The 14,432-nt window shown below is 40.6% G+C and overlaps 1 protein-coding gene across 1 annotated transcript; it reads left to right on the forward strand.

The window, feature by feature from the left end:
- The first annotated feature begins 8,167 nt into the window (after window positions 1-8,167).
- angptl4 (angiopoietin-like 4) lies at window positions 8,168-14,276 on the forward strand. The gene is made up of 7 exons (XM_068340096.1): window positions 8,168-8,823; window positions 9,568-9,678; window positions 9,809-9,890; window positions 12,181-12,294; window positions 12,433-12,528; window positions 12,684-12,968; window positions 13,083-14,276. Exons 1-7 carry the CDS (start codon window positions 8,296-8,298, stop codon window positions 13,265-13,267), a joined length of 1,401 nt encoding a protein of 466 aa, XP_068196197.1. The 5' UTR covers window positions 8,168-8,295; the 3' UTR covers window positions 13,268-14,276.
- Window positions 14,277-14,432: the final 156 nt, after the last annotated feature.

A 14,432-nucleotide genomic window follows, 5' to 3' on the forward strand; every position in this document is an offset into this window, starting at 1 on the left:
GGGCCCACAGGACCCAGAGAAGAGCAGTCACCCCGAAGTAATCAGAACACTTCCCCTGCCTCGCTCTCACTGGTGTCTGGTGGTTTCTGTCCTTTTCTTTCTCACATTCTCAAAATGCCTCTCAAACTTGTTTGCCGTCCCTGGACTCTATCAATATTTAACCTTAAATAAATAAGGTCTGCAGACCGTAAAAAACATCTTGAAGTAAAGAACTGAGAGTACAGGCATTAAAAGAAGCCAATGCATATTTATGTGAGCCAGAGAAACTCTACTCTAAATTGACTGTAAGTGTGAATGTGTGCATGACTGAGGGTTTGTCTCTTTATGCAAACCTGCCATGAATTGGCGACTTATCCAGGGTGTAGCCCACCTCCCGTCTGATGTTAGCTGAGATAGGTTCCAAACACAAACTTGGACTCGGATTTGGATGAGTGGCTGAAGACATCAGAATAGGTCTTCAACAATATGAATGCATGAACAACATCAGAGGTAAAATCACAAGAAAGATGGCTTGATCACCACAAAAAGCCAAACACAGAATCACTTATTTACTTCTATGTGAGTGAAAGTGCAAGAGAGGGAGGCTCCATCGTGTGAAGGTCAGAAAAACAAGCCATCCATTTATTTTGTGACCGTTCCAACCCCACCAGTGCATTTAACTTTTAAAGGTATGAGATCCCACAGTTCCCTGTGCAGAAATGTCACAGTGCAAACAGCAACTGCACAGAAATAAAAAGTGGCTGGCTGAGAAATAAGCTTAGATGCTTCACTGTTAATGATAAAACGGGTTTCAGAGGTGGCAGTGCCATGTCTTCACCTATGTTAATGCTGTAAGGCAGCACACATCACCCCCTCAACGCACATAGATCCAAATCCCCCAGATGCTGATATGATCTAGTTCTTTTTGTGCATAGAGGTGGAACATTAGGAGTTGACGATACCAGGGTATTTTCATTTTGATTGGCTTTGATTTTATTACTTTTCATGATAATGGCAAAATGTTAAAAAAAAAAAAGATCCAAAAATTGGTAGACAACCCAACAGGCCACCGAAAGAAACCTGTTAATATGTTTAAGTATGATGATAACATTAATTTTTCAAGGTTTTAAATTTTGATAAGACATTCAAGGCATGGTAAGATATTTAATTTGGAAATGGCACATATATACAGCATATATTTACATGGTACTGATCTTAAGCTGCAGTATGTTCAGTTTGTTTGAATTAATAGTCATTTCTTAGGCTGTTTTTTACATTGCTGTTATTTCACTGAAGAGCACAAAGCTCAGTGAAAAGACATATTTGTGGAAAGACAAGCGGACAGCCCTTTACTGCCAAGCATCCAGTGGTTTGGAAAAGGAATGAGGTTTGAATTTCAAAGTGTTGTCCATGACAGAAGGGGGTCTGACCTTTCACTGTTTCACAGTAGCTAAACATTACATGTCTGCTGAAATGATGTACTTCTCACCAGTGTCTCTTTTGTGCTGTTAAAGTATAATTCACATCTTTATAGGAAACTGCTCACTGGAGGTCTTAAGGGGAAAAATAGAGTAAGAAAAGCTTTTGTACAACTTTCAGTCCTGCCTCTGATATTTTATCTATTTTAGAGAATGTGCAGATTTGAATTTTTGATGATTCATGAGTTGCATGAAAAGATCTTCACAGTGGTTAAAGATGAAACTTAGTGTAACTTGACAAGGCCATGTAAAAATTACTCCTAAAATGACTTCTGGCCATTTGCTCAGTGAATAAATGAAACTCATTAATCTCAAATCTTGAATCTAAATAAAGCTGAGTGGCCTCACAGTGTTTAAAAGGTTCCAGCAGGCCAGAACCCCAAATGACTAAATGGCAGAATGTCAGTGGGATCTATATTTTGCTGCAGTCGTGAAAAAATAATTATGTATTGAATCATTGTGTAGATAAAAGCTGTCAAAATATGAGCTTTGTTTAATTCTGTCTTTTGAACTACATATTCATTTTTAGCACATGCCAGGAGTATGATTTCCCAGAATCAGGACGTAGGTGTTATTAATCGATTTTTGCATGCGGTAGATACAAGTCCAACAACGTTGTTTCAAAATCACGGTGTTATGCGCTGTGCCTTTGGTGCAGTGATGTGTTATAACTACCAGGAAAACCACAGATGATGAAATGGTTTTCAAAAACTTTTTGGGAAACTCATTGTGTTCAAACTCGCATGAGAAACAGACTCAAAATCAAGGTTGTGCCATAATTTACAAAACTCTGGATTTCTTGTCTCAAAATACAGAGAGAGATGAAGTATAGAAGACAAATAATGTCTGAGGAGCTAACAGGATTATTTTCACAAGAGGATCTAATGTAATAATGTTCGAACCCATACATTTGCTGTTGAGTTTAGGGTTTACTGTAAATCAGAGTCACAGCAGCACGAAGAACCGACAGGACACACAGCTGCTGAGTTCAGGCGTAGTCTGTATTTACATTTTCCAATTTGGAGAAATGCGTACATTCTGTACTTTGCTGCTTCCTGCCAGCTGTGATGCTCTTTTGTGCTGTGAGCAGTGAAAAAAGTAACATGAGGTTTCATAAGAGGAGAGGATATATATGGGTCATTCACCAGTGGGAGCTGCTCCATACGACCAGCTTGAGAAGTAAAAGTCTCCCACAGAAAACAAATACCAGCGACGACAAGCAGTCAAAAAAACAAATTTGTCTGCAGAGTGTCACACGTGTCTGTGCATGTGCTGGCTGAGCAGGAGATGCAAGGAGTGGAAAAGGAGATGACTGTTGGTCTATCAAGCATGAATGAGGTGTGTGTGGTTTAACTTCAGCGGTCATTTGAGCAAACAGTTCACTGAAACCTTTCGTTCTTTGTCTAACAAAACTTGTGTCTATTTTTTTACAAATGGATGAAGCTAAAAGCTACAAAAACTGAGCATTTAAGTATAATAAAAGTTTATCCTCATAAGATGATTGAAGCCAAACTTTTGCTTGGGAACAGATGGAGTCCCTCGATAAAAGCTCGTGCTAAATGGGGACAATCTTTGTCCTGTGTCCCCACAGGAAATATCCAATATCTTCTCACCCCTTGACTCCTACTGGTCTGTTTGTGCTCAGAATATCTGGGGATTAAAAAGCAATTCATTCTGTCGTGTCACTTTCAGTGAGACTCCTTAAGGCGACAGCAGTCAGTAGTGCTGAATAACTAAGAACATTTATTCATTTGTATAATTATGTGCGCTCTGAATTAAGTATAATAAGCTGCGTGTGCTGAGGTAACTGTTCTTGTCAGGGCTTTTGAATCAGAAACAGTATTATAACGTTTTCTGGTTTTACATTTTACCCAAGAATTGACATTCCTGAACCGGTTAGAACAAAAAAATATAGAGGAAGATGGAGAGGTTGTGACAGCTGATGATGCAATAAAGTTTCAAAGTTTCAACGCTGCAAAGTTTCAGAGCAGAGTCTGGGGAATTCTGTTTAAAAATGACTGCCAGTCAATGAGTTAATGTCTAAATCAAACATTTTTTCAGATTGACATACTGCAGTGTTTACCTTTTATTAATATAATCCAGATTGGGAGACTGCCTTTTCCTTGACTGCTGGTGATACGCCTCAGCTTCTCTCCTCTCTCATCAAGCATTGAGTGAATGAAGTGAAACATGAGATCAGATAATTTTTTTAAAGAATGGGGGGGGGGGTATTAACTGGTTACTATTATTTTGAATAACCATTCTGTTCTAGAACATTAAAAAATTTAAAGTTTTTGCTTTTGTTTTCGTTCAAAGCCCTGGTTCTTGTTTTTTTCTGGGACGAGATTCAATTAGAAAACATTTACATGCTGCAAATATAAACCAGCGAAAGAATTCCAATTAATTATTGATGAAGTACTTTAAATGAACATTTTTTCAAAAGAAGTACTTTTACTGTTGGTACTTTAACCACAATTTCCTACAAATATTCATATCTATTTTACATGTGATTTTGACCACAGTACTTTCACTTGCATCTTAGTATTTTTACACCAGAATGTCACCACTCACTCAGATCTTTATACTTGAACATCTGCAAGAGGGCCCCCACTGGGTGGATGTGCAGGGGTCACAGCTGAACATACAAAACTGACATGCTTTGTTTGAATTTGCACCACTAGGAGGCAGTCAAGTGTTCCACCTGCATGTTGACTAGTGCTAAAGACAGAACACAGTGAGACCTGTTTCACATCTACACATGGTGCACAAGCTCACCTGAGTCCATTCATCAGCAGGTTTGTATGGTCTTCCTGGTTTCATCTCATTCCAGCAGAGAAAGTCATATTGCTGTCTCATCATTCCATCAGGAAGGACTGTAAACGTCCTTGTCTGGGCGAAGATGAACGATAACATTTTCAGAAGAAACAAATGACGCATCAGGTGTACCAGTTTTAAAGTCTTGGTACTATATTATATTTATGGGTTTAAAGGCTTTGGTTTCAATCACTAAAAAATCATTCAAAATCTGTGAATCTTTCTTCAACTCTTCCTGACATTAACGTCACACCACGGATGTAGAAACATCATAATAAATGTTTTGCTGGTCAAAAAAATTTATTTTAACACCTTCCACAAAAGTATGGGGGGGGGTAGTTTGAACTTATTCAGTTTCACGTGCGCGTCTCACATCGACCATGTTTTCTCAAACCTTTTCAGATACTTAAGGACCATTTTATTGTTTCGTCTTAAATCAAGTCAAGGACGTTTATTTCCGCAGCTCCCCGTCACAATATAATCTATATCGAGGCACTTTTCAAGAAGAGGATATCTGGAGACACATTTTGTTTTGCAGAACCAACAATCCTCGATGAGCTAGTGCACAGAGACGGTGGTGAGGAAAACTACCTTTTAACAGGCAGAAACCGGGCCAGACCCAGAGCTTATTGCTCATGAGGGAGCTTTTCCCTGCCGCTGTCGCTTATGGCTCTGGAGGGTTCTGCTGGGGTTCTCTGTCTGTAAGATTGATTGATTGATTGATTGATTGATTGATTCATTCATTGATTCATTCATTGATTCATTCATTCATTCATTGAGATTACTTTCCAGTTTGTGATAGAGGGTCATTCCAGGATCGTGTCAATGCAGGACAGCTGGTATGTTTGTTATTATTTACTTCTGTCTTTACCCACTCGTCCAAATGATTCCTCCAAATGAGGCATTAAAACACAAACATCTAACGTCAGTGAAACATACTGAACATTCTTGGTTAAAACCACAATAAAATCTCCTGCCAGCTCTGATTTTAGGAACTGTTTCCTATGACCATATTGTGTCTGTAAACAGTCTCCACCCTGTTGTGTTTCCAGAGAGCATATCTTTCCCTGAATTTTTTACTCTCCAGCGCATGATGACTAATTTTACTTCTCTGTCATACAACATGAAGTAAACAACATTTGGTTATCCTGACTAACTTATGATAGATGGATTTTTTGGGGGGATGATTAAATTGTAGGATCTTCTAAATTTGATAAAAGAAGGATTACAGTAATCTGGAATGTGCCAAATGAAAGTTAAAGTGACTTCTCTACTTACGTGCTTCTATTTTTTTTACTTCAAAAAGTAGTCGAAATCTTTAAGATTGCTTGCTTCATTAGATTATATTCAGATAAGCACTTCTGGCAAACACAAGTGGAAAAAATTCCCTGACTATTAAAACCCCCAGAACCCTGTAAAATATTCCCAAATGGAAAAGCTCTTTCCATGTGAATCAGAGGTTTATGGCTGGAACAGGCTCCATCCCCTCGGTTCATGACTAAGCCTGGAGGCTGCGCTGGGATTTACAGATGTTCTGTGTTTGGGATGTGGGTAAAAGGTTACAATGCCGGGTTCAGATGGGAGCGGCCATTTTGGGAAATTGAAGCAGCAGCTGTTGTGAGGTGTGGCTCCATCAGTGATCGAAACCACATGACTGCATGGGCAGGGATAAGGCAGATTCCTGTATGTTCCCTGTGTTACTATGGATACCATACCGAACGTCATCTGACTACCTATTGAGACTGTCCTAAACATGCAGTCGACTATGTGAATAAAAGCCTGCAGCAGATTCTTTTTGGAGCTTGTTTTTCTAAAAGTTGTAAAAAAAAAAAAATTCCTGTTTAAGTATGTTTTGTGTGATTTAACATTTTTGAAAGCAAGACTTTTATTTGTAAATACATATAGTATATATTAACAAAGGCATAACTAATTTTATCAAAGCGAAAGATTTGACTGTTGATGAGGTCAAAGAGATTTTAACCACAGCATCGTTTTGCCTTCAAGGTCAAAATAGAAACACACATAAACCAGATTAATGGCATTGCAAAATCAAAAAATGTGGATTCTGCAACGTGTCATTTTATATACCATCATACACCAGATCATCAAGCTCATATTCTTCTTGGGCGCCTCCAGATTTATTGGTCAAAGTCATTACATAATGTCAGGGGCATCTTTAACATTCCTTACAATGGCATTTTAACCAAGTTACTACTTGTCGCAAATGTGACATAATTATTATTAGAATATTATTATAATACTCTGGTGTCCTTGACCAATCTGTGTTTCCATTGGATGGATTCTGCTGTAATGTAACAGAGAGGGTGTGAATCGTCAGACCACTGGCTCCATCAGACCGTCTGAACGAACAATGAAATTCTGTCTGGGTTTGACCTCTTTGCTCCTATTAAAAGGAACAGATTTGTCAAATTTGAGTTACAAAAGTTCATTTGTCGTGTTCAGAGGAAAAAGTCCCTCTGACAAAGATTTGAGAAAAAACAATGCATGCTTGTGACATTCCAGACACAAGTGAGGGCCTTGTAATTCCTCTGCACTTAGTTTCCCCTTTCAGCACTGTCAGACGTCTCCGAGTTGCCTTTCACCTACTTATACTGGGCTGCAGACAGGAAAGGGTTAAACAGTCTCTGTCTTTGTGAACAGCCCTCAGATCAAGTCCTGCCCAGGAGCCCCCCACCCCCAGTAGAGGCATTTAAAGTCACCCCAGCCTGCAATCTGTGCATCATGAACTCTCCCCTAATTCTCACAGTCCTTACGGCTTCCCAGCATCACACATTTGCTGACGCGTCCCTCCCCCAAAAGACTTCATTCAATCCTAGCATTATATCCAGAAAATGATTTGCTATTTCTGTGATAGCTTTAATAATATGTAATTATGATGTCAACTCTTATCAGTCAAACAACAAGACCACAGTCACTCAGACTTTTGGTTGTAACACTTCAAGTGCTCATGATCATTAATCGTGCCTGAATTTAATTTAATTCTAATGAATGAATATTTAATCTGGTGATTCCTTGATAATACAAATTTAAATAATATGTTTGTTTGTTTTTTTTAATGCTTCCTCAATGTTTTATTCGTCAAAATAAAATCTGCACCTGGCAGCACGTGATCCTACGCCAAAGAGAGCAAATGCAGGTGAACTAGACTAACAGCAAGATCCGTAAAATGAAAGAAGTATTTCATGATATTTTGGAACAATAAAGGGAGTTATCGTATAAAACATATAAGCCCTCACTTCATGTTGATGTGAAGTAATGAAATACAAAAAAACAAATTGGACGGTGATGAGAACACCATGAAGGTTTGAGGTCGGTCTTTCATGTCTTCATCTTAAAGGAGCATAAAGGAATTCACACTGGGTCCATCGGTGGTGGATGATGATGCAATCAGACCTAATCAATAGGTTTTAGATTGCCTGTGAATACTGAATGAATGAATGAATGAATATATTTTAAGTTATATCCTAATTCATGCTGTGTTATCATAATTTTACCATCTAGGAGTGTTCCTCTGCTTAGACATGGATTACCTCACATTCAGTTACACAACACGTGGTAAACTGGTTCCTGTTAACTCAGCTTTATATAAATTCTACATTCATTCCACATTTAAAAAAAAGATCAAACGTTTAGTCGTCGTCCCCCCCCCCCTCCATCAGATATCTTCATCCCTGTCTCCTGCAGTGCTGCTAAGAACGACAACCATGCCTTTATGTCACGTCTCTCCTCTGCCTCTAACATGATGAGTGAACATAGAGGAGGAGGAGGGACGGAAACCTGAGAGTAACCTTCTCCACCCCCCCCTCCCTCTGCTCAGCCGGCCAATGGCAGGCAGCTTACAGTTGAGACTTACAGGCTGTGAAACTATATAACAGCAGAGCTGAGACTGCTGAGCAGGAGCCTGAGCTCACATTTCTGAGACGAGAAGACAGGACGGTGCAGATTTCTGCAGGAGACTTCTGTTCTACTGAAAGCACTTCAACAGGTTGAGATCATCAAAGCAATGAAGACCACACTGGCAACCGTGACCCTCTGCCTGGTTGTGCTCACGGCCACTGGGTTCCCTTTTGAGAGGAAGGGGGTCTCATCCTCCGGCGGTGCCACCAAGGAGAAGCGTGTCCAGTACGCAGCATGGGATGATGTCAATGTCATCGCCCACGGCCTGCTGCAGCTGGGCCAGGGGCTGAAGGAGCACGTCGACAAAACCAAAGTCCAGATGAGGGACGTCTACAGCAAGCTGAAGATCTTCAATCACACCGTGACCGAGCTGGGGAAGGAAAGCCACCGGCTGCAAGTGAAGGGGGAGGCCGTGAAGGTTCAGGCGCAAGGGCTGGAGGACAGAGAGGGTCAGCTGCTGAACGTGACGGCCGAGCTGAGAGAGAAGGCGGACGAGATGCAGCAGGAGAGGAGGACAATGATGGAGAAGATAAGCCAGCTGGAGGAGAAGGTGGACAGCATGCTGCAAGGAGATGCTGCGCATCCTGAAAGAGACTCCAGTGCCAAGAACAGCAGCGATGCTCACAACATCCAGGTGAGTTTATTTATTAAGACAATTTGTTTTAGGGGAGGCAAAAGCAAAATGAGGAGGAAGTTAGTTTGTGAGACTTTTCATTATATGTTAACATAAATGACAGCATTTAAAGTGATTACCATAAAACCACAAAGAGAAAAAAATGTTTTTATTGTGCAAAATAATGGATGTAGAATGTGAGTGGATTATTGTGTGGCGGTGGCTTTGACTGAGCTCGAAGACACTAAATCTTGCATAGAGGGCAAGCAGTGGGTGGTGGGTGTCATGGAGTGCTGGGACGTGTGTGTGGGATGTGTGTGGGGTGGGGGGTTAACAAATCTGCATGGAGTGAGAACGTGCAGTACGTGCAAGGAAACAGAGAACCCCCCCCCCCACCTCCAACGAAGGGACCAGCATACATCAGCTGCAGGATTTATTACTCCTTTAGTGTTCAGCCACATGATAAAGTGGACAGGATGTGTGAAGCCGTGTGAGACCCCCCCCCCAGCCCCCCTCCTTCAAGAAAACCCTAATGGTGATGTTACATAATCAATCCACAATTGGTTGTACACGACACAAGCTCGTCTACGAGGGGTGGAAATGTCTCTAGTGTCCGTGTCTCAGGGTTTTCAGTGGAATCGTGTAGTTTCTCAACGCAGTGGGTACTTTTACGCACAGAGACGGCGCATAGAAGTTCTTCAAAAAAGAGGCTAAAACTTTCCACGTTTTTGATTATTTTGATTATTTTGATTGTTTCTCTCTCAGATGATGCTGCAGACTCAGAACAGACGTATTGATGAACTGGTTGAACGGATCAAACTCCAGCAAGAGAAGCTTGACAAGCAGAATGTGCGCATCAGGACGCTCCAAAGTCAGGTACGCATCAAAACGACTTTTGGAACCGTTTCTACATCCGTTATGAGTAGATACCGTGATGCAATTTTTTAAAATGTACTTTATTGATTTATTTACGTGTTAATGCATTTTGATTCCTAATCTTTTTCAGGCCCAGGAGTCTCGTCAGAGCAGCAGCAGCGCTGACGCGTCGGTGCGGAGTGCGTCCGTGGAGCAACGCGACTCTCCAGTCGGTAAGTAAAAGCAAGAAAGCGCACGGAATCCTCTCTTAACGCGGTATTAAGTCGACTTGACAAAATCTGAAGCCAAATCTGTTTTGCCATCTGTTTTCCCAATCCACAAACACGCTTAAATCACAGGCAATTAAAGTCAAAGAATCGAATCAGCTAAAAGACTTTTGGAGGTAGTAGTGCCATTCAGCCAGAAAAAAGTAGACATTTTCATTATTTATTATTCAAACACTCACATTATTTATAAAGTAAGAAATATTTTAGCTGGAAATGAATATTTATTTGGCTGTGAGCACAGGAAGAGGTGAGGTGAGGCTCTTTTAACTTCTTACAGTAAAAGTTGTGGGCTGTAAATGAGGCTGTCGGTTCCCACCAAGCATCTGCAGCTCCCATATGAACTTAACCAAGACCAGACCAGCAGAAATGATGAATGCCTTCATTCAGACTAGACTGAACACACTTCAGATGGGAAACAGCTGAACAATTTAATCATCTCATCTTCAGCATTTTGCTCTAACATTGAAGTCTATTCCGTTTTCAAAGAGGATTTGAGGAAATGTAAAAACAAAAATACCAACAAAAAAAAAAGCATACATCTCCTGAAGAACTCATTTGTAATGATGGTAGATTTATAATATCGCAATAAATTTCAAGTAACATTAAAGTCAAATCTTTATTTGTGATTGCCACACATTAGAAGTAGGTGAAAGTTGATTGTGGTTGAGGCAACGGTTGAGTTTAGTCAGCCAAAATAAATCACAACTACACACCAGGTCTGACGTCAGTGAGAATTGAGGAATGAGGGGAAAGAAAAGGTTGTCTGGCAATGTTTCAACTGGGTTAAAGTTCTCAGGTTGAGAACAGTTACCCAGGGTCACATAGCTCAGCACGATTACTCACACTGATTCCTGTTATTTGCAGAACACTGGAAATGTGAGAAGTCTTTGTTCAAATCAGACACGCAGTGTTCCTCAGATTACTGTCTTGGTGTCAGAGCCAAACAACAAAAGGGGAGGGGAAATAAATTTTTAAAAAAAATTTTTATCCGTGAACTCTGTACAGGCATTTTTGAATGTTTTGAGGACACTTGCCTCCTCCCCTTTTGGGAGACATCCCATCTTTTTTGTGTAAAACGAGAATTTGCACATCCCTCAATAATGAGCAACCTTTCCCCTAGATCTGTCATAGAGTCAGAAATCCCTCCTCCACATCCTCCTCAGCGTCCTCTCCTCCCCCCATCCCATTCAAATGAATAACAAGTGTGCCAAAGGTCAGAAGAACCCTTTTACCCCCAGATGATCGCAGCCACAACTGACCCCCAAGAGGCCATCAGGGGACATTTAGGTTTAGTGGGTCTGTATTAGATGCCTTCCCCCTAAAACGATACAATACTGAATATCCAAAGATTAATACTATATATATATATATATATATATATATATATATATATATATATATATATATATATATATGTATATATATGTTACTGAATTCTCATTTAAGCTATTCCACACAAAAAATCCCATGATGATATAATTAATTATAAAAAGAGTTTATAATCAGTCACATGGCACATGAGCGCTCCCAGTTGGGTCTGGATGGCAGCATTCCCAATCCCCTTCACCTCCCGGTGATCACTCCCTATGCACGCACCAACCATGCACTCCCTGCGTCACAGACAGGCCGCTGTGCTCGTGAGGGAGGTGTGACGGGGAGGGCTACCAGAGACAGGGGATATGGGGGTGGATGAATGCAAAGAATAGTAATGTGCAACTTAATATCCTGACTGAGGCTGCTTGGGAACTAGAATAAAGGTCATGTTTATTTTTTTAACTGAGAAAGGAGTTCTCACTGTTCCTCTTGTTATGGCTATATCAGGTACTCTGTTAGGAACACACCTATCTATATATATATATATCTCCAGACTAGCTGATAAGGGCACTCGGAAAAATCTTATTTGCAGACCCATTGCTCTCGCCGTGTAAAGAAAAATATCCCGCTGAGATTCCCTAACTCCAAGTTACCTATTTTTGAAGGCTGAGTAAAGCAAACAAGTTCAGATTCAACAAATCCCTTTTCCAAAATCACACCTACCACAGTAAAACTACTGATAATAAAAAAGTACTTTTTTGCAAATGCAAATTGCAGGAGAATAAACACAAACCAAAACGCTTCTGTTATCATAATCACATATTTTCAACAGTGCAAATTACACTGTTTGAATGGTGTTTCTTGCGTACGGTCATCCAAAAATTGTTTGTTTTAACAACGCTGTCTTCTTTCTTTGGTCCAGGGATGGCTTCAGACTGTCATGAGCTGTTCCTGAGAGGACAGACCACCAGCGGGGTCTACACTATTCAGCCAACGAATGCCGAACCATTCAAAGTCTTCTGCGAGATGACAGCTGGTAAGTGGAGTTTCCAGTTTCCACTTCGTACCCTCAGCAAGCTGTAGTTGTGACAAGTCTCCAAGCTGCACCAAGAGCAGCTTTCTTGGTATACATAACTTTTTTTTCTTTTAATAATTTTTATGTCTTTCCGTCCAGATGGTGGATGGACAGTTATACAAACACGTCAAGATGGCTCAGTGGACTTTGACCAGTTGTGGGAGGCCTACAAGAAAGGCTTTGGTGGTCTGAATGGTAAATACTCTTTTGACATTGATCTCACAAATTATGTAACGGCACTCGGTTACCAGGCTGGGGTCATAGATACAGAACTGTCTTGAATAGTTAGAGGTTTAAATGGGTCAAAGCCCGTCATACATCATTTACAATTTCTTTGTCTTATTCACTAGGAAATTTCTGGTTGGGTCTAGAAAAGATCCACTCCATTGCCAAAGAGGGAGGCTACATCCTCAAACTCAAGCTCACTGACTGGACTGGTGATGTAGCATCTGTCCATCTTCCATTTCATCTGGGTGGAGAGGAAACCAAGTACTCACTCAAGGTTCAGAAGGTGGGCACCTTCAGCCCCTTGGAAAGCTCCTTGGGGACTGACGCCATCTCCGGCCTCCCTTTTTCCACCCGGGACCAAGACAACGACCGGAAAAATGACACCAACTGTGCCAAGCACCTCTCCGGTAAGTTATTAAAGATGTGTGTAATTATATATATATATATATCTTTTTCCACATGTTTGGGTTGGGATAAACCTCACAGACAGAATCCATCCTCATATTGTCTTGTTTTTCTAGGTGGCTGGTGGTTTAGTAACTGTGGCCGCTCCAACCTAAACGGTAGATACTTCCAGAGCCCTCCTCCAAAGTACCGGCACCAGAGGAAACAGGCCATCTTCTGGAAGACTTGGAGGGGCCGCTACTACCCTCTGAAGTACAGCAAGATGATGATTGCCCCCGCTGCGATCCTACGCAAGTCATAGAGAGTAGAGAGAGACTGAGAAAAAAAGCTGAGAAAAACAAAAGGGGGAGAAAGAGTACATTTTAGACCTCTCTTTCTTCTCCTTAGTGCTTAAATGATGCAGCAGAGGTTTAGAATCTTCATGTCTCCCTGTGAAGGGGGAGCAAACCACAGCCTCAGCTGACAAAATCAAAGCAAAAAGAAGTGATATTTACTGAGGTCCTGATTCCCACTGGTTTGCTCTCAGAGAGGAGCCGATTCCTCCTCGTCACGCTGAGCCGCAGAAGAGAAAAGAAGAAAATGTGCAGCAGGAAATCCATCACATGTCGTACCGTTGCTGTTGATCCCTTTTCTTGGCACGACGCTGGAAATCTGAGACAGAAGAGCGTTACTAAGCGAGTTCAGGCCTGTTTACTGTTCTTTAGCCGATAAAGTAATCTTAGCAAGTTGAGGCTCATCAACGGACAAGTGGAACAATTGTGTACGCGGGTCGTTGGTGACATCACAGGTCAGTTTGAGATTGCGCTTCATTTGTGAAGAAGGTGTAGGACTGAAGGCCGATTACGCAGGCATTTTAAACCAAATGACGTGGACCAAATGGTGACTTAATTAAAACAATGAGCCATTTTTCACATGAACATAAGATTAGTTTTGAAAGCATTATGTAAAGTTACGAGTCATGGAAAACTAGGTTCATGATGCAGAAACTGTGTAACTATTGGAAAGCAGTTCGGGAGGCACTGAGTGCATTCAGCTTTCACTAATTTGTACATTATATTTTCTGCCTGTAATGTTGATCAAATTAAGCATATTGTTCACTAACTTTACTTGTTCTGTGGAGATTCTAATGCTAAGTCATATTGACTTCTTTTAAGTGAGAGACGTGGGTTTTGTTTTTTTTTTACAGTGTATGAATCACATCTGTCATTTCAGACATATAACTGATCCTGATTTGTCATCATCTGTTGTCCTTGTTGTGTTAGGTGTTCCCTTTTCTTATTTAAATGCTGTAAAGAATCACTTTATATGTTTTCGGTGTTGCCTGATTGTAATTTATATTTCCTTGACTTGTTTTTTTTAAGAGAACATAACCATTATTTTGGCCACAATGAGCCAATAATATTGATTTAAACAAATATTTGCTTTTTGTCTGTGTATTAAGTAAAATATTTCTACAATACAGTCAA

Source organism: Antennarius striatus, chromosome 18, assembly GCF_040054535.1.
Source record: "Antennarius striatus isolate MH-2024 chromosome 18, ASM4005453v1, whole genome shotgun sequence".
NCBI lineage: Eukaryota > Metazoa > Chordata > Actinopteri > Lophiiformes > Antennariidae > Antennarius > Antennarius striatus.